This window comes from Fusarium vanettenii (assembly GCF_000151355.1).
Source record: "Fusarium vanettenii 77-13-4 chromosome 5 genomic scaffold NECHAsca_5_chr5_3_0, whole genome shotgun sequence".
NCBI classification, from domain to species: Eukaryota; Fungi; Ascomycota; class Sordariomycetes; order Hypocreales; family Nectriaceae; genus Fusarium; species Fusarium vanettenii.
The window spans coordinates 216,536-236,862 of NW_003315878.1; the positions used below are offsets into that span (position 1 = coordinate 216,536).

General features: G+C 53.2%; 3 protein-coding genes across 3 annotated transcripts; all 3 read right to left on the reverse strand.

The window, feature by feature from the left end:
- Window positions 1–1,349: 1,349 nt before the first annotated feature.
- NECHADRAFT_69234 (uncharacterized protein) lies at window positions 1,350–5,435 on the reverse strand (the record flags this gene model as incomplete). Its single annotated transcript, XM_003051054.1, has 5 exons — window positions 1,350–1,930; window positions 1,985–2,736; window positions 2,786–4,940; window positions 5,010–5,054; window positions 5,244–5,435. The coding sequence occupies 5 exons, from the start codon at window positions 5,433–5,435 to the stop codon at window positions 1,703–1,705; spliced, it is 3,372 nt and encodes a 1,123-aa protein (XP_003051100.1). The 3' UTR covers window positions 1,350–1,702.
- Window positions 5,436–8,881: 3,446 nt separating this feature from the next.
- NECHADRAFT_41324 (uncharacterized protein) lies at window positions 8,882–12,126 on the reverse strand (the record flags this gene model as incomplete). The annotated part of the gene is made up of 4 exons (XM_003051055.1): window positions 8,882–9,952; window positions 10,308–11,399; window positions 11,460–11,553; window positions 11,666–12,126. Coding segments are annotated over 4 exons (2,718 nt in total), but the record flags the coding sequence as incomplete, so codon positions are not given.
- Window positions 12,127–16,196: 4,070 nt separating this feature from the next.
- NECHADRAFT_100466 (uncharacterized protein) lies at window positions 16,197–18,092 on the reverse strand (the record flags this gene model as incomplete). The annotated part of the gene is made up of 4 exons (XM_003051056.1): window positions 16,197–16,733; window positions 16,785–17,130; window positions 17,183–17,533; window positions 17,584–18,092. 4 exons carry the CDS (start codon window positions 18,090–18,092, stop codon window positions 16,569–16,571), a joined length of 1,371 nt encoding a protein of 456 aa, XP_003051102.1. The 3' UTR covers window positions 16,197–16,568.
- Window positions 18,093–20,327: the final 2,235 nt, after the last annotated feature.

Here is a 20,327-nt window from a genome sequence, read left to right on the forward strand (position 1 = left end):
TACTACAACCGCCATCATGACCTACACAATGACCGCCCACCTCTGCAAGCAAATCTACGCCTCCTGGCGTCAGACTCGACAGACCTCGCCAGAGCCCAACTGCTCTCAGCCATCGCCGTCCTTCATCCGTCCCTTTTCTCGCTCCCCTTCTCCTCCCGCCCAGATCCGCTCCGAGCGACGTCCCTCCAACGCGTCTGAATCAGAATGGAACCCCAACAGTCGTCACTAAACCTTTTGACTCTATTCTCTTTCAAACTCGCTAGACGAGTTTCTCTTTTCACTGGGATTAGCAACTGGCGTATTGCTTTCATCTCCTTTTCGGCATTCTTTCTAGGGGCCCAACATTGCATCCCCTGGCACACGACCAACAAATATCCACCATAAACAGCCCAGAAAACCCTGTGGGGAAAAGAAAAAGGCCAGCTCCGAGAGAGCAAACATCACGGCATCCCACGTCGGAGTGACATAACGACACTTGTTACTCCAAGACGTGCGAGACCCGCCGAGGGCGTTAACATGACACGCAAGCGTCGATGGCATCATTCTTCCGATCAACAGGTACAACAAGGGCGCGCTAGGGACGGGGACAAAGTGGGAAATAAACACCTAACCTAATCAACAACAACAACAACAACTTGCAACGGCCTCTTTTTTTATTATCAAGTTCTCTTTTTTTAAGCACCAGCAAGCATCTGTTTAGCTGCTGATAGATACCCAAAACCAATAACATATCAAACACTTTAAACACTTTAAAGACATTGTCCACCTGTGAAAATCTGCCCAAGATCCCTCCCAAATCTCATCTCACATCCAAGGACCAAAATGGACCCTCGGATAGCGGTGCCTCGCTCCTACCCGCCGCAGTGGCCTGACCATCTGCTCATTCCCAATCCTTGGAAGATCGGGACCCGCCGATCCTGACCCTGGACCGAAAGGTCGGTGCTCCCTTTATCCACTTTGGGAAGGCCAGTCCCCACATCACGTGCTCATTGTGAATAGCCTCGTCCGGCTTATCTCGACGGCATTTGAACAGAATCTCAAAGAGTTAATCTAGATTTTGAATACATTTAGCTAGAATAAAAAACAAGGCAGATACAAGTTTCCCCATGTCTTTCAATACAAACCCCACGTCCAACAATGCAATGCGTTCATGTCATGGACATCCACCATGTTTGCTTCGCTCGGTTCGGGAACTCGACCCGATCTGACACCGCAGCCCCTTCCTCTCCTTTCCGAACCGAGCCCTTCTAGAAACCGATGGGGCTGGAATCTTACGTTCAGTCCTTCACAGTCCTATACATGGCCCAACAATTGACATCAATACTACAGCACAATTCACATGCCCCTGTACTCAAACCTTGCATGTACGCATATCGATACTACCTGCTTCACCCAATGACACGTATTTACAAAGACATGGCTATGGCTGCTTGTTCCTTTTGTTGTTTTGTTTCCTTTCGTTTCCGCTTTCGCTTTCTTCCCAGCTCTGATGTTGGTCTCTCGTGCTCGTTCTCGTCATTTCTCATCACAATCAATATATCCCAACCTCGCCCAACCGAATGGCCGTCCTGTTGATGCCCCAAACGGCCCATAATAGCCTTCTACATACCCTAGCCAATGTTGAATGTATCTTTCGTCTTCGGCGTCTCCACCGCCGGCTCCTCCGCTTACATCGTTCCCTTCTGCCTTGTCGCCGCCGCCTCTACATCGCCGACGCGGCCATGGTGTTGATGGTGGGCGCTGTCGTCGGTCGGTGAGGCGGCTTATCGTCCCCGCTGCCTTCAGGCGAGTCCTGCAACGCCACGTTGCCCTGGATTCGTCGCTTGGCATCTCTCTTGTCTGCCTCTGTAATGTTCTCCTCGTCCTTGCGCATGTCAGGAGTCCACTGTGACTCTGCTGGCGAGTGTCCAATCGACATGCCCACGCGAACCTGTTTGACAACGTTAGCTATCTGTGTCTTTCCTTCTGTCCGAAATCGACTTACAAGAGTTTCAAGCGCTCCGCTAGAATTGTCTGCAAGATCATCATCGAACAGCATCTGACCAGGCTCAAACAGCAGAAGAACTGTGCTGCCACCAAACTTGAAGTAGCCAAGCTCCTCTGCTCGATGGACTTGGTCACCCTCGTTGCGAGTGATGACGGTGCTGCCCACCATCATGGCACCGACACAGATCACCATGACTCTTCCGTGCCTCTCACTGTCGATAGGCACCAGAATTCTCACGTTCTCGCCGTACACGTCAAGTGCTGAGCGGATAGCCATGGGGTTGACCGTGTAGTACTCTCCCTCGATCGTCTTGGGCTTGCCCATGACACCGTCTACAGGAATGTGGAAGCGGTGGTAGTCCTGTGGCGCCAATCGGAAGATACCCAACGCACCACCCTCGTACCGGGCTGCGTCTTCGGGATAGGCATCGCCCAAGAGCCTCTTGAGGTTAAACTCGCGGCCCTTGACCCAGATCTTGGTCGCCTGTGTGATGCTGTTGAAGACAACGCTACGGCAGTCTGCGGGTGACACGATGATATTCGGGTTATCAGGCGCAGAGCATGGGCGAGCTCCGGGCTTGAGGGCACGGTAGAAGAACTCGTTGAAGTTCTTGAACTCATCTAGGGGCAGGAGAACCTCGGTCATGTCAAGACCGTGGAACTCGATGAACTTTTCAATCTCCTCCTTTGAGGCGGGGTCGTCAAACTTCTTGCCCTGCTTGATACTCAGGCTCTTGAGCAGTTTCCGGACTATTCTCACGTTAGCACATTCTTCGTAGTCCTCAGATTGTAAACCCACTTCGCTTGTTCTCCATATCCCGAGACTTGAGACCCTTGTACAGCAGACGAATGCCGAGCCTCACGTAGACGCTCATCTTCTCCTCATTGATCTGACCCGTAAGTCGATCCTGCACCAGAATGTTGGCCGAGTTGGCACCCAGCTTGTATCCACCGTACGAGATCTTGGTGATGACCTTGGAGTACCACTTGCGCTGCGCCTGGCTCGCTGTCACGAAGCCGCCGACCAGGACGCTGTTGACCTGTCTCCAATCCTGGCTCGCGCAAGTCGCAATGTGAGTGATGATGTCGGCATCCTTGCGCTTGTTGAGTCGCGGCTGGTGGCAGATGGGGCATTCTCGGATCTCAACGACATGCTCTTCACTACGATCGTCGCTGTCCGACTTGTCCAGAGGATCACCATCCTCATCCGCAGGGGTCCTGAGCGCAGGAATGTTGGTGACCGATGAGGGCGTCTGCGTGCCCGAGGGCGGCTCCAATTCCAGGACACTGGAGCTCTCTGAGCCGCCGCTGTTGCCATGGCCTGATATGTGGAGGAGATTCTTCATCTCAGGAACCAGACCCTTGAGCTTGTCGCCCACGGTGCCCGATGATCTCCTCTTGGGCTCTAGCTGATCCTCCAGGCAGATGACCGCCTCATCCATTGTGAGTTCCCAGTTTTCGTCATTGTCAGCGTCCCTGTGCGGGAAGCGCTGGTAAAAGCTGTCGATGGTGGTCTCACTGAGCGTGGAGCCCAGAGACTCGAGCATCGTCGTCAGCTCGATTCTGCTAATCTGACCACTCTCGTCTGCGTCGTATTGCCGGAGCATGGCTCTCCAGAATTGCTGCCGGAGTGCATCATATGGCATGTACTTGGCGCGGAGATAGAGCACGGGGTTGTGCTTGCTCTCCCACTTGTCCAAATTCTTCATCTTGAGGGACACGGTGTAATCGTTGAAGCCGGGATCGCCGTTCTCTTGGCTCGAGTCGCTGTCAACCCCCGTGTTGGCAATGGCTTCGCCCGGTGTCAGCAAGTTGCGACTAGTGACCGAGGGCGTTGAAGTCGGGTCAATCGATGTAGTACTAGTGCTCGATGCGTTCTTGCTCATTGTGGGTCGGATCATTTTGCTCAGACTCTGCGATGACGACGAGCGCGACACGGCAAGCTTCTTGAAGCGTGATCGCGAAGTGGGCGGCACAGCCTGGTCAGGCACTCGGAGATCGTAGAGGCCAGTCTCTGGGTTTGCTTTGGGAGCCTTCTCGATCAGCTCCTTGACGGGCAGATTACACGAAGCGATAAAGTCGTTGCCCGAGTACTTGTCATGGTCAATGACGGTAAAGGCGAACGAGTACTGCTGCTCGTGGCTCTGGATGTGGAAGAGCATCTTCTCGTTAAAGACAGGATTGAGGTTGTGGCGCACTCGTCGAGTGCGGTACGTCTTCTTTCCCAGGGACGTCACAACGAAAGGATCCATGTCGAAGCTGGTGCGGGTCAAGTTGGACTCTGGGGGCAGATCTGTGATCTTGACAACCTCGAGGTAGATGATTCCCACAACGTCGGAACCATTGCTGGCGAACGCGTATGGATTGTTGCGCCGCTTCTTCTTGAGTCCTCGAATACGGAGTCTCCGCTTGCGCTTGGTAGGATCTTGGTCGTCACCCTCATCATCCTCATCCTCCTCATCTTCGTCCTCGTCCTCGTCGTCATCGTCGCTGGGGCTGTCCTGCGCGGCAGGCGTAGATCGGGGAATGGTTGTCGGGGCGAGGTTGGGGGTCATGGAGGGAGTGATGTTGCGAGAGGTGGCACCCACGAGGATGTTGAACTTTTCGAGAATCTGCTGTGGTGTCGCGGCGGGATTGGTCGCGTCGAAGAGGGAGAACTGCAGCTGGACCTCACCAGAGACGACACTCGTCTTCTTGCCGGGTCGTTTGCTCTTGAGGGGATACCAGCGTGGCTCTGATTCCACACTTTCATTGTTGAAGATCTCTTCGAGGGCAAGAGCAAACTCGCCCATGTAATCCTTGCCAAAGCGGTCCTTGTCCCAGCAGATAAAGTCCAGGACGAGGTTCTGGCTCGAGGTGAGGGGAATCTCTTCGGTAACGTTCCATTCCGGGTTGAGCGTCTTGGGCACGTCGTGGGTTACGATGCGGGCTTCGCCTAGGGAGACGACAATGTACTGAAGAGAAAATTCATGTTAGAATCGAGAAAATGCCCATGTTGGGATGGAGGGGGAGGGGTAGCTCACGGGATCTGAGGTGCCATTGCGATCCTTGGCCGCGAGATCTTTAGCCTAATGAATCTATGTTAGCACTCTTGTTAGTGTTATCTCGGGGGTAATGTATTCAGTCGCGTCGCCGTTTGAAGCGGCGAAATACAGCCAACTCGATGAAGAGGCGGTGATGCGTCGTCAGGGCTGGGTGCCCCTGGGTTGAATTCTGGCCAGTGTGTGCGTCGGGGTTTGGGGTACTGCTCTGCTTACCTTGATGATGGAGATCTTGAGAGCCAGACCGTTTCCTGCGTCTCTGGAAGGGCTTGTGCTGTCCATCTTTGATCGCGTAGGGGGGCTGTTTGCTCTGCTGCTGCTGTTGTTGTTGCTGACAGAGATGGTTGTGGAGGAGGAGGAAGAGGATCGAGACGAAGGCTTGAGTCGAGTCGGGATGATGCGCACCATGACGACGAACTGGGCCAGCCAAGCTGCTGGGCAAGCTCTACCTACTGTACGGGCAGTGATCGATCGACGGCGGGGATCGCCTGAGAGGGTGGACGGGTCCAGGTGCCAACGGGCCCCCGTGGCAGTCCAGTGGACCGAGGGGCTCCCTCAGCTCCAGGCGATGACGCCCACGACAAAGCCCTGGAAGGTCACTGTAGGGCCAAGGTTTTCCAGCGCTTCAGGTCCGGGGCTGGAAGCGTGAGAGGGGGGACGCGCGGGAAGTGATCTCGGCGCTGGGATTGGATCGCGGGAGGGCGGGGAAGAGCGGCCGGGCGAGACGGCACTGTATGGGATGGGGTGACGTAGCGGCAGAAAAAGGTACCTTTTTTGTTTTTTTCTTAGCTCTGGTGGGTGTGAGAGAGCTCAATAGGTAACAAAACGTCACTAAGAAGCTCCAGAACCAGCCAAGAAGCAGAAAAAAAGGTCCAAGATGGGGTCGACTTCCAAGGAATGGATGTTGCCGTTGTCGTTGTCGTCGCCTTCAACGTGTCGTCTTTTCCTCCTTTCTCTTGGTACAATACTGGTCTCGTGCGTGTCTCGTCTCGTCCTGTACTTTCTCTAGGATTGGGCCCGTGAATGGATGTTTCGTCGTGTAGCCGTGACTTGTTTGATACCCGCCTCCTGAATCCTTTTCTTTTTCAGCCCCAGCTTCAGCTCCAGCTCTTTCTTGTGTTGTCCCCCTTTTTTTCTTGTCTTTCGTTCAGTTCCTCGCTCTTTCAAACACACCCGAACCTCTGGCTCTTCTTATTCGCAGTACATAACCCCGGTATTTGTACTGTTTTCGTAGTTGTCGTGTATTCTTTTTCGTATAACCAAAATATCACCCCTTTTTCTTCTCTCGTCAGCAATTGGATTCTGGCTTCGTAGGCTGCGTGACGCAACAAGGCGACAAGAGGCCAAGCCACGGCCAAGCCTCCGTGTCAGCGCCGTGAGGTGGGACGGGGTGCAGTCGACGGTCAGGCCTTTTGAGTGGAGCAAAAGGCGAGGGCGTTGTAAACGTTTGATATTCGAGGTAGGGATGGTAGAATGATTCGAGAGAAGTGGCAGAGTGGCAGACAAGAGGTTTATGAGGAGAACAAGAGATGGAATGGAGGTGAAGAAGCTAAACAAATCGAAAAGAGCAAGAATGTAAGCTCCGTTTACTTACGGTACGGGTACGCGAAGGCTGAATTAAGGATACAGGGCTCAAGGGACTCAGGAGTGCCGTGATGCTAAATCGAGTAACAGCGAACAGCGATTTCCCCTGGTCTTTAATCTCGTCTTTTTCCAAGTTCCTCTCGCAAAAGAAAGGGAAACCCTGGCTTTTATTACTCGAAGCCTAGAAAATAAGAAAGAAGAAAATAAAAGGACATACCAACCGTTCAATTTAGTCTTCCCCCGTCCCCCCGTCCTGTCTTTATGTCTTAGCATGAGCCAACGACGCCGCCTCTCCGCCCACACACCGGGGGGGCGTTTGTTGTTGTTGGGGCGGCGCGCTTTTCCCGTGCCGACTTGGCCGGGGGAGGAGGAAAGCCTAGACGACGGGGACACGTAGGCGGTCACCTCACTTAGGACTACATACGAAAATGAACTCGTCTGGTCTCTCGTAGCGTGGAAAAAAAGTGCGCGAGAAAAAAAGGGGACTACGGCGCATTGCAACAGTGACAGTTGCGGCGGGAGAGGGAACCTAACCTACCCCCTGAGGTTGCTCTTCTTAGTAGCCTCTAGCGAGTCGTTGGGTTACTACATTTCCTCTCGCCTGCATTCCCTGGGCTTCTGCACTAGCTATTTTGTCGTCTGCTTGCCTGCTTAGCATGGCCCAGATCCTTCCATTCTGTAGGTCAAGGTCGCTTCCTTCAGCCCAGCCGCACAGAAATAATCCCTCCGATCCCAAAGTGCCTAATGTGGATGCGTAAAAAGAATAGGACACTTTTACCATGCAACTGTAAATAACTAGTTCACCCCTGAACCTTGTGTACCCCATAAATGATGTATTATTTTGTCAAGGTATTTTCTCACGCTTGCATCTTTTTGACATACGACATATCCCTCCCCCGAATAGGCAACTGGTGCTACCCCCCATCCTTCATCCCTCCCCCTCTGATCTTCCCGGCCCCTCGGGAAAAGGCCCTTTTAGATTCTTGGCCTTGTGGTGCCGATTCTCCGGTAGACCTGCCAGATCAGAGCTCTTGGCCCTCATCATGGTCCGACTGAGTACAATTGTCCCGGGAGGCATCCAACAAAGACAAGACTCGAAAATGCGGATGAGTGAGACACAGAGACAGAGGGAAAAAAGGACAAATCCCATCCGCTTGGGTGCAGACAAGCTAGTCCTACAAGGGAATCATCCATGAATTCGCATCCGCTACAATCGCATCCCATCCTCCACCATCATTTCAACACGGACAAGGACGCTCTGACATTCCGGCTACTTCTCTTCTCGTCACCGCTTCTTTATTTCGACTAGGTTATTTTATTTCACTTGCCTTCATTTCTCTTCTAGCCTGTTCCCTTATTACGCTCTCTCGCATGTGATTGAGCACGTCGTATTAGTCCTCTCTGCCGAGCCTCAAATCATCCCGTTTCGTATAAACGATATCATGTGCACAAGTGACCACTTCTCCTTCAGCTCGCAAAATCACGACAAAAACTCTACCCAAATCTCAGCCAAATCTCACTCTACGTTTCACCGCTGACACCCTCTCCCAAGTCATGCCGACGTCACTGGAATCCCGACCAGAGATCCTTTCCATTCTACCTCGAGAGGCTGAGACAGCGCTCCAAGCCACCAGATCCAGCCCCTCATCAAAGCTCCCCTCCCATCAGCACATCCCCTTTCCCATATAACCACGTTACTTCTTTATTCATACCGACATGACGTTGTTCTTCTTACTTGTAACCACTAATCGCAGCCCAGTCTGAAATTACCCTCTGTCAGCTACATTCCTTAATCTCACCCTTCGGCATCCTTCCGATGCTTCCGATGAAATACTTCCAACACCAACAAATGTGGTGCATCCTGTGGTATCAGTGTCCAACGCCTACCCACCCAATGACATTTACATCATGTCTCAGCTCGATACTCAAGAGGGGCTCAACCACTTTACCGCCAAGTCAAACATTCACCCAGACATGTGAACTCGCCAAGTGGTAAATTGAGTGCCTATTGCAACTCTACTCTGCTGTGCCCTACTCTATGCCGAGGCATACTGAATCCCCAAGTTGGGGGTCAAAGCCCATCCATAAACACCCTTCTCTATCGTATGTGTGCAACCAAATGTCCCTTCTCTTTTGACCGCCAAACGCCAATCTCTGTGCGCCGTCTTCATGAAAGCCTCATGATACCATGTGAACCCAAACGAAAAAGGAAAAAGAAACAAGAAAGTGCAATCCCATCTTCACAACGCCAGGCCTCTCTCAAACGCCCTCTAGACTGCCCCCACCAACTTCCCCTCCAGCTGTTTCAAAACCCCCACGGCATCTTCAAACATAATGTTCCTTCCTCCGAGACAATCGGTCGCCAACGCTTCCCGCGCAAGCTTGACGACTCCTCGAGCCTCGTAGCGTTGGACTTGACTTTGTACATCAGCTGGCTCCATATCTGAAGCCGCCAATATCCACTGTGTCGCTGTCTCCCGTGATACCGGTGTGTTGGATCTGTCCCTATCGCCCGTGCGGCTGAAGGCCCAACAGATCAGAGCGCAGACGTACACGCCCCAGTAGTCCGAGATGTCTGTCCATGGTACAGTCTTTCGGCGTGTCTCTTTTGCCTTGTTTTCCTCTGCTTGGTCCGATGAAGCTCCCAGGTTGAGGAAAGCTTTCAGTGCCCGGGCAGCAAAGACTGCTGCGATGGACGATATATCGGATCTGCACCATTGTTCAACCACCTTCTGATGCTCCTTGTAGGTGCTCACTTCAGGCACCTTCTTGTTAAACACCCAACTCTCCCCAGCCACCGACAAAAGGCACTCAAGGGGGGTGTATTGTAGGGCCAGGTAGGTGTTGGCAACGGCAGAACTAGGGAAGAGCTTTGAGATGGGAGTCGTCTCGGTTTGGATGCCCTTTAGATTGTCCATGGGGCTGGCTTGTGTTGGAGACTGAAGAGGAGAGAGGAATAGCGAATACGCCGCGAGTAGGACCGACGCGTCAAAGGGTGGTGCCGTGGCAATGTTGGAAGCGGCGAGTGTCCCCAGGTTCGTATTGCAGAGAGTTTTCGGACTCTTTTTCGTTCGTGTCTTGGCCCAACTTTGGGCGTCTTTTGCCTCCCAGAGCTGCGTTGTGTCGCCTGTGAGAGGTATAGGAAGGGTACTTGGGGAAGAATAATCCAGGCCGGCCGCAGAAACGTGTTGGCCTTCGTGATAACGCGAGCTGTGCACATCCAACAAGAAACAAGCAGCCACCAGCCTCCGGTGGGCTTCTGTTTCAATCCACGTCTTCCATGCGCGCTGGGTATCACGGGTAGACAAAAAGGGAGCAGATTTATTCTGGCCACCGACAACCTATCGTGGAGTTGAGCATGGCATCCGGAGAAGTTAAGTTGTTCATCGAAAGAGAGAAATGAATAGAAAATGTAAAAAAGTTAAAGAAGAAGAATATCGACAAGATCATCTTGTCGTTGGGGAGTAAGGTGGTGATGAAAATGAAAAAAGATCAAGCTGAACTAACCCTGTGATAGAGTGAAGTGAACCGGGGAGAGGGTTTGTAAGACTGGGTCTTTCTACCGCGGAAGCGTGCATAATATTCACAAAGCAGAACGGTTTGCTTGACAGGCAACGGCCATTCGTCTTCCTGAGTAAACTACCATCCATTAGTTAGCTAGCTGTCATGGCTGTGATCTGGCCGCTTTGTACTCACCACCTTGGACTTTTGCCAAGCATAGGCATGCAGTTGAGCCCCTTTCATGCGGTCGTCCTTATCAGCAAGATATTGTGTTGCCACTGCGGCCATGGCATACCGGAGCACCTCGAGATGCTCCGCAGCGGCCACAGTTGCTTTCCCAAAGGTATGCTTGTGGATTATAGGATAGTTGGGGTGCACCTTGTCCCAGTAGACCTTGAGATATTCCGGAACTGCCTCGCTAGCCGCTGCGTTCAGCGACACTGGCAGTTCTATGTTTAATAGGCTGCCCCCATCTGGAGGCTGAGAGCCGCACCCGGAAAGGCCGAAAATCCGACCTGATGGTATCGATGGGATGGCGACTAAAGTCTCAGATTGAGCCACAGCCAGTGAAGGGGACATGCTACGAACTGTAGAGGTTGGGATCTGGTCCGCGCTACCAAACGTATCCCCTTCAGCGTACCCAGGGAGAGGGAGGCCCATGTCACCAAATACGGGCTGGTAGATTTGCGGGGGTGAGCTGGTATATGTAAAAGGGACAGAGAATGCTCCATTCTCTATGCTCGGGTTTCGCAACTCGTTTGAGGCGGTTTGGTAAGATGGAACAGAGTTGATCCAGTCCTCACTTGAGGTACGGATGGGGAACTGTGGGTGCCGTATGTTGTCCGATGGTGTCGAGTAGGTGCTCTCTGAAGCTGAAGAAGCCATCCCTGAGTCTCGCCAACGCACCTCTGATGCTCCGTTATCAGGTATGGCTAACATTGTAAGTTCCGGCATAGCTCGGGGTGCTGAATCATATTGACCAAATGTATCGTTTGTCGTCGGCCCAATAACATAGTCTGTTCCTCCCATAGGATAGTTGTCTGTGGTGTTCGTCATATTGGACGGCGTCGTGTAGCTCTGGCTTACACTTGGAGCAGCGGTCATGGATGTCCACGATCCGGAGACCATTGTAGAGTTGTTTGTTGAGCCACCCATGGCACCCATTCGGGGTCCATTGAGGTTGTCAGGCATTTTCAAGCCCGTCTCCTGAGTCATGTTTGGGCATGTTTGTGTAGATGTCTTTGAGTTGCGTCGAGAAACGGACGGTTTCGGGTCCTTGGCACCTTTCTCTTGCTCACTACAACAGGTTAGCCTTCAGATAGCCTAGTCCTACGTGTCTTTGTCCACGTACTGTCTCTGGATGTGTCGGTCAAGGAGATCTTTTCTGTAGAATGTCTTGTTGCAACCTGGAACCTGGCAGCACAGATCAGGAGGTGAGTGACTCAGTTGATGCCGTCTGTAGCAAAATGGTTAGGATATGGTTGTAGCCATGAAGAGAAGAACAAACCTCAAGTGCTCGGCTCTGGAGAAGGTCTAAGCTAGTTAGTTGGAACTGTCCGGAGTTAAGATAAGGAGCTAGGTATCGCACCTTGGGACATCGATCACAGGTATGAACTGGAACGCCCTTCTTTGCTTTGCTAATCTTTCGAGTGATGGGTGTCAGTTTGACATGGGGCTCATTGCCCACTCCTGCTGTAAAGGGCCTCATGGGAGCGTTTGACGATGGACCCGCCTGGCTGGACAGTTCGAGAGAGTCAAGACTCGTGTTGCTACGACGGCGGCTGGTCATGTTGTGGTTGGTGCTCGAAGATGACAGGTGATCGACGACAGAAGATATCGTCGAAGAAGTAGGTGGATCAGGCCTGCTGTTATGGGAAGACGATGAGGTTGAGCCGGAGGCCGATGGATTGGGGCGCAGGGACGGCCTTGAAGCCAAATCTATGGGCCGGCTTCCGGATCGCGGATCGACGTGTTCGTCGTCGGTGTTCATGATATTCTTGAGACTAGCCATGGCCAGTCGTGACAACCGGGGCACTGGTTAATGAGGCAGTGGGTTCGGAGAGTTCGAGAAGGCCACGGACAAAGTTAGTAAGACACAGCCCCCGAGGAGGCTGAAGATCAAGTCCAGGCTGGTGAAACGATTTTGGGTCATGTAACGGAGGAGGGTATAGAGCAGGAGGCGGGAGGAATAGTGGGGGGAGTTGGCGTAGAATCAAGATCCCAGATTAACGTCGACGTCGATGATGGGATGGGTGCGAGACGAAACAGAGACGGACGGTTAAGGCTGGAACTTGGGGGGGACAAAGCGTGGGCGAAGCTAGCCAAGTGCAAGTGTGAGCAGGGATGTAGGGGTGAGTGTGAGTGAGAGAAACTGTCCGAGTGCGATATCGACCTGATTTGCAAAGATTACAAAGATGCAAACCGAGAGAGGCATTGCTGTCAGGAACTCGGAGGAAGCGTCATCAAAAGAAAGGATCGGAGAGGATCTGGGCAGCAAAGTGCGAGTGAAGTGAGCAACAGGCGTCGACCCAAGGTTGAAGACAACCCTGCGAGCTGAGCATGGGGCGCAGGGCCCTTGAGCCAGGGTTGGAGAGTACAAGATTAGATGGATGGATGCAGCACCCCCGAGCACCATGGATGGCAGCATGGATGCCAACTACATACAGTAGCAGTGATGGATGGACCGAGGGCACCTGATGCAAGGCACTGGACTCGCCTGTTGGTTGCCCGTTCCGTGATCGACTCCATCATGCCAACAGTGAGTGGTGAGGACGCCCAATGTGCTGAAAAAGTGCCTCTTTTCTCACATCACCCCCTGCCGGTTGCTCAAGCTTCCGCCCATCCCCTGTTCGTCCATCCCCATCCATGACCAGCCAGGAGGAGTGGCGGGACGGGGCCGCAAGCGCCATCTAAGCCTTGGAAGAACGGTACCTGATCAAGCGGCTAGCGTCTGCGCGCGCACGCAAGATTCATGAAAGGCTACTGTACCAGCAACGACGGTTCAACTCTGCCCCGAAAGATCCGAACTCCTGCGGATGATACAGTAGAAAGCCGCGCTTAGATGGCGTCGTCGATCATCCAATGCGGCGAGGCGAGAGACAGGCCAGCGGGCAAAGAACGACGACGGCTCAGCACGCGAACCCATAATTAGCAGGACCGTTGGTGATGCAGAAAAACTCGGCTGCCACAGACGCAGGAGATGGATGGAGCTCCAGCAGGCGGGGGAAGCTAAGCAACCAGGGCGGCGGCCGCTGTGAGAGGAGCAGTCCAGACCAGACCAGCCCAGTGAGGGAGCAGCTCCAGCAGAGCGGACAGGATGGGACGGAGGAACTGGGAGCTAGGGCCAGCACCAGGAGGGCGTCAGCGGGTATGGCGTCAAGGCGTCTGTTGGTGACTGCTCTAGAGTCGATCTAGGATCGATGTCGCCAACGTGACAAAGGAGCATCATGGGGCGAATGGCTGACAGGATCGGCAGCAGTGGAAAGAGTCAAATATGCAAAGTGGCTGTGCGAGCATGGGTTTTCTGGTGTTGTGGTGAGAGTTCAATATTTGCAGTGTTAAGGATTAGAAGGCAGCATTGAATGGAAGAAACGGAGCGCTGGAGATATTGGTAAGCACCTGGCCTTACCTCGAACAACTGCAACAGGAGGCAAGTTGGCTTACGGAGGCGGTCATCAGCACCTTCCTTCTACAAGCAATGTCTTTGCTGATGAATAACTGGGAAGGAACCCCGACACTGCCGAAGGGATCTACATTGCTGAGATAATCCAACAAAGATTCATTCATTTCACTTGCATTCTAACATTGATTGACTTGGTTTGTTAATATCAAGAACCCCCGCAAATGCAGCCTCATAGGGCGAGCGCGCCGTTGCACCGTGCTGCAGGCATGGTCCGTGTCCGTGTCCGTGTCTCTCTGTCTCTGAACAATGAAACTGAGTCGATCAATCTCCCAATGAGTCCAACCTCTTTCACCGACAATGACAAAAACAAGAGAAGCCTCCTCAAAAAACGCCTCCTCATGATCAAATCACCAGACGTTGGATGCTGAACCCTGTATCCCTCCCTCAGCGCGCGCGCAACAGCCGCTCGGCAGCGTCAATTCTCGCCCCCCCTGTACACGTTGTGAGGGTGGCATTGGATGCCCCCTCCCCCTGCTAGACGCTAGGGCGGCCGGGCACCCGGCCCAAAGTTGATGGTGGAGGATTCGAGCTCAGCCACTGACGGGCCCATTGGCTGTGTCTCACCTCTTGGTGTGCTATTTTTACACCCTGCGCGTGTTGGGTCCTCTCACTGTTGCTCTTCGCTTGCCTGCTTTGTCGGCCAAGCGCCGGCCAACTTGGTCGACTCGACGGGAGAACGGCCCAGCATAAACACAGGCCCGATCCATGCCTGTGCTGCAATGTGACGAGAAGCTTATCCATGACAAGGCATTCAGCGTGACACCGGATTTAGGAGCTTAAATTCTCCACGATTATGCCTTGCCAGTTCGGAGCTTGGATATCTACAGCGTCAAAAACTCTTGTTGGCCCCCGTCCCGACAAAAAGGATGCGGGGCGCTCCGGACCGTTCCATGTTCCACGCTCTGCAGAGCCTGTCCCCGCCTCTTGGCCAGAAATGGAAATCCGCCCGTTGTGAGATTGGATGCCCACCCACTCACTCACCTCCCAGCTCTCAGCTCGTTCACCGGCCTGTGATGTGATGTACAAGAGAAAAAGCCAAGAGGCATCTTCTATTTGATTGAGCTGGCCTCACGGCGATGCACAACCTGAAAGACAAGGCTGCACAAATTTCCGTAGCATTCGGCCCGTCATGCGGCGCACACTGTCAACGTCCACTGCCTGTCGGGAACTGCAACCCATGGCAAGCCTCCGGCGCTTAACAGCCAACCTATTTTTGGTTCCGGTATCCCATTCTGTCTTCCGACAACCAGATGCGTCCTTTTCTGTCTTGACTTGCCAATGACTCTTCGAGGAAACAATTATTAGTTCTGTTATCTCTTAGCCAAGCTCTCGCTAACACGCTCTGACCCCTTGACGCTCATCTACCCAGTCACATCCCGTGAACTCGTTCGCTGCATGCTTCCCGTGCCATTGATTTCGTTGCTAGACGTGGGCAATGTGTCATCCCAACTTCAGTCTTGATGCACTCCTGGCCTGATACCACCTCGCGTGAGTGGATGGGAAAGGCAGAGATCTTCGCCGAGGCAACGCAGGAACCCAATCAAGAAGTTGTGAGGCATGATTCCATCACTCACAAACTGAGCGTCAACCGATAAACCCCCACACACTTGCCCAGAGACTTTTCTCTGAATAGAGAAACTCACCGTCTTTCTCTCACACGGCATCTGCGTGAGACCGAGTCCCCCCTTCGGTAGTCTGTTGTGCCACCACAACCACCTCTCGTATCCCTGCTCCAATGGCCCCGACAGTCTGGTCCCTCCCAACCGGGGCGTCGGCGGCAGAGACGGCTACCTGCAGATCCAAAGCGGTTTCCCGCAAGGCGTTGGTTTGATCAGAGTTTACCTAACAAGCTTTTTATAGCCACCAACGATCTGTGTCGGCTGTGAGAATCAAAAAATGCCGATCAACTTTGCTGCGGTCGCTTACATGGTTTCCCTGATCGACATACAGCTGACATCTACCACCACAACCTCCAAGTTCAGACTCTGCAACTTGTCTTCAGCTTCATGCAACATTACATTCTCGTAGCACGACATTCTGGCGATGTTGTCTAGCCGCGTAGCCGCCTAGACGCGCCAGCCCTGCTGCGCCATCCCCTCCCCATGCACTTTGGAAATGGATTACCCTGGAGCTGCGCAGAGATCGGAACTGAAGATATCCGACAACTCAGCCTCGCGGGAGGATCTCTCAGGTACTTCAGCTGTGCCTTGGGTGTCGCTGTAAATATGACCGAGATTGGGGAATGCAGTGCGAGTTTTCAGCTCCTTGACCAGCTGAAGAAAGGGCATGCTCAGTAATCATTGACCAAAGTTCCTATCAACACCGACGGAGTAGGAGTACACGAAAATGCATGACAAAACATCAAGTACACAACAATGCAACACATGCCAACTCATACATTACTCAAACACGAAATATGAAAATTCATCGAGCCTATTCGTAATCCTCACACGTGGTCAAAGAATACTCTCGCCATCCAGGCTGAGCACCCAGACCTCGCTCCACCAACCAAACCAACCCACCACCAATGAACAATGCAATGCAAGCAAAAATCATACATAGACAAGCCGGAACGCCTTGTATGCCGGCCTTGTATTAAACGTGCACGACTGAAAGACTGATTAAAATAGTAATCCAAGACCCATTGCGAGGTTCGAAACAATTCTTTGCCCATTTTTGTAGTGGCCCCGACCCCGGTCCTTTTTTGCTCTCTACTAGGCATCGTTTTTTTCTTCTTCCCCATTTTCCCACTCTTGAGCTATCTCATATTCCAGCTATAGCTTGGAGGTAGTAGTCGGGGTATTGATCGCGGGGTCTGTTGACGTCTTGGCGTTGGCGTTGGCATTGGCATTGGCATTGGCGATGTTATCGCTCTCTTCCGACTCGTCGTCGCTGACGGGTCGGCTGCCGTCTGCCGCGTCTCTTCGGCTCTTGGTCATCTATATGGCTGTTAGTTGAGTTGGCTCATAGAGGATCTGTTCGTAGCTTACCCATGATCGCACACCACCGACAAGACCCAAGGCGTAACCGGTGATGAACTCCTTGGGAGTACCAGAGCCGCCACCTGGGGTGGTAGGCGATCGCAGCTGCTCGGCGCTACCGGCACTGTTAAACCGGGCAGGGCTCTGAGGTCGGCTGGTTGGCCAGAACTGCTTGAGCTCGCGGCCGAGCTCCTGGCCGGTGGTGGTCCAGTTGTTGGTGATGTTCTCGCGCAGATCCTGGACGTGGCGCTTGAGGTCCATCTCGTTCTTCTTCAGCCAGCTCACGTTGAGCTCCTGGCGAGAGGTGCCGCGCTTGAACTGTCGGGCAATGTACTTTTCGTAATCGCGGACGATTCTGTATCCTGGGTTAGAGGGGTAGAAGTTCGCGAGGAACAGGCTGTGCCCACCTTGTAATGAGACCAGTGGTGCTCACACCCTCTGTTCGCTGGGTGACGAGGAACTTGCCAGCGGCCTTGATGGGCTGGTAAATGTCGTCGCCCTCGTCGGCGCCGTATGGGAGATCGTCGTGGGCAACGTAGTCGAGCTTGTGCTCCTCGAGGAACTCGGGGGTGACGATCCAAGGGCAGTCCTCAATGACCTCATCGACCCATTTGCAGTGACGGAGGGTCTCGGATCGCTCAGCGGCGGACATGACGGTCAAACCCTTGCGCTTGTGCGTCTCGTGGTCGCCAGTGACGCCGACAACCAGAGTAGTGTTGGGGAAGGCCTTCTTGGCCTGCTCGAGCTGGCGCATGTGGCTGCAAGCTGTTAGCGATTGCATGGGCGAGAGGAGAATGTGCTGGCTCACCCAAGATGGAGGAGATCAAAGACTCCATCGGCGTAGACACGGACAGCTCGACCGACGGGAGGAGGGTTGGTCTTGTAACCACCGGCAGGATCGGTCAACTTGCCAATGGGAGGAGGGGGCATGGCCTCTGTGGCGTGAATCTCGCCCTCGTCATCATCATCGTCGAGATCCCTCAGGGAGGGCTTGCGGGCCTTTCGACCAACACGCTCGGCGATGTCGATGCTGGCCTCGGTGGTGTCGCTGGGCTCGCCGGGGTCGAGGGCATGATCGGTGTTTTCGATGATGCGGTCCGAGTTGGAGCGCTGCCTCTTAGGAATGGGCCCGCTAACGGCGGCGGCACGGTGGTGAGGTCGACCATCTTCAGCGGCTGTGGTGTCTCCCTCCTCGCCAGAGGCATCACGGGAGGATGTCTGAATACCGTTGTCAAGGAGGTCGACAGATGAGTCGGGACGGCTAAGGGAGACCCTCTTGCGCTTGCCTCCTTGGGAGGAACCAGACGGCGAAGACATGGCTGGCTAAGGGACTGAGAGATGAGGGCACGGAAGTGATGACGCGGCTTCGACTGGGCTGCTGGTCTCGTCTCGATAACAGGCGTACGTACGTGTCTCTGTACGTGCGGCGTTGGATTGCGTGTGCTGCGACTTTCGTGTGTAGAGGCGGGCGACGGCACCTGGACGATGGAACGGTTATGGCTCCCGAAGCAGTTCAGTTCCACGTTGACGCGAAAAAAACCGGGTCTCGACGGGGGCTTGGCTTGGCCTGATTGGGGCCAAAGGAGCCAGGATCCTTGCAAAAAATCTGGGGTCAAAAAGTTGGCCTGGACAAGACGAGACTTGGAAGGTCTGACGTGACGTGATGATAAGGAGGCGAGATAACGAGAGCAAAGAGTTGGGGGAAGGATGGAAGAAGAAAATAAGAAAGAGAATCTATCACGAACTCTTCGCTTCAAGGGGATGAACTATGGCGTAAGGAGGCAGCCCAGCTTGATTTTCGCCCTCTTTACCCGTTGGCTACGTCGTAATGACAGATCAATTTAAAAAAGTGGCCCAGGTTTTCTCGTGTGAGAAAGGAGAGCAATCTCCAAGTCCCGGTAGTGTCAGTGATGGTCACCGCTTGTAACATCGATCCATCGATGAGATGGGCAATTGCTCTCGTGACAAGGCCTGCTAGCTTCAATTCTTTGGCCGTGTCGTATTCTACATAGAAAGGCCAAGCCCAAGTCGTTATTTATCCTCTCCCACTGTGAAGCTTATCAATATCGGTATCCCGTCGGTCTGGGCCAGTGGCGTCACCATTGCAACCTCTTCCCCAACCAAATCCTGTAAAAGGGGTAAAAGGGTGGGCGAAGCTTTGTTGGAGAAATACTCACGTGACTTTCACGTGTAGTCAATTGACTTTAGGGGGATAAGCTGGGGATACCTTGGATCTGCTTGGTAGTTCTATCAGTCCACCACTCGAATTCGTATCAACAGTCTATCTGGAGATAAACTTTTTGTTTCAAACATTAGGGCGATGAGATTTTCGGGAACTATGCAGATAGTGCACTGCCGATGATCATCTTCAGCCTTAGGTAGTCTTCTAGAATCACAAACTGTGCTGTTTCAAGGGGCGCGTAAGGCGGCTCAAGCCTGTCGCACTCTGTTGACTTCTTACCCTTATTCGGTAGCATGTTGCAGGAACAAGGCAGAAACAACTTGAGGAACAAGACTGGAGGAGCGGGAACGAACACGGATACTTTATCATTTGCTTCCTCGTCTCTGTGGCAGTCACTGAACCACTCCTTGGAGCATCACATGACCGAGCACGTGGAATCTCCAACGCTCTCACTCTCCTTTAATCAAACCTCACCCCTGAATAAGCACCCTAGCGATGCTAAGCATTCCTTTTCGCATTGTCGCCCAGCTTGGCGAGATAGCTTTCTCCGGACCGTCGCTCTCGCCTCGGAGCTACCTGCAGTCTTGGGCCTGCATCTCCGTTGCCTCCCCAGGTGCACACCAAACGCTGTGCGTCTCAGGTCTTGGTCCCTGCCCATCTTATTCCCACATGGGGGGACCCTCTTGGAAACGATGCTTACCGGCGCCACGGGGCTGACTGGCGGGTCTGGAAACATCCTGGCTGATTATCTCCAGGGTTTCTCTGAGCGAACCAACAACAGGAACCAACAGCGGGTCTTGATGTGTGTTGCTGGTGTTGTTATTCTCCGCTGGTAAGTCTCATTTGCCCGCCAAGACACTGCTATTTCGGCTTCATGCTCACATATTCAAAACTCGAGGGTACACTTCATGCCTTCTCTTCAGCTCGTTTCAAGTGAAACCAAGCAAACACTCGGACATCTTATCACATCGCTAGCCGAGCTGTTGGTTCTTTTTGCATCCACCAGTTTCATGCTTAACCAGGATGCATAGTTGCCCCTTACCCACCCCTCGACAACAAGCATGACGGGTTTCTAGAAAGTCCGCCAATCCCAACTGCCCGACTTCAAACAAGCTGAGAGCCAAGCTTAAATCATGTCTGGAGAAGGGCTGTTTTAAGCTTGGCCTCGACTGACAGCCAAGGCTAGGGAGACATCTCTGCACAGTCTCATTGGAGGCTTTTGCTCACGTCCACCTGGCCATCACAGTTACCCCAGCGGTGGTATCGTCGCCTAACGTCTCGGGATCTTCGGTTGGTGTTTATGCTCAAATTCACTCAGGGACCTGCCTGGGGTATATGTGGTGATGGTTATTGTTATATATAAGGCAGGC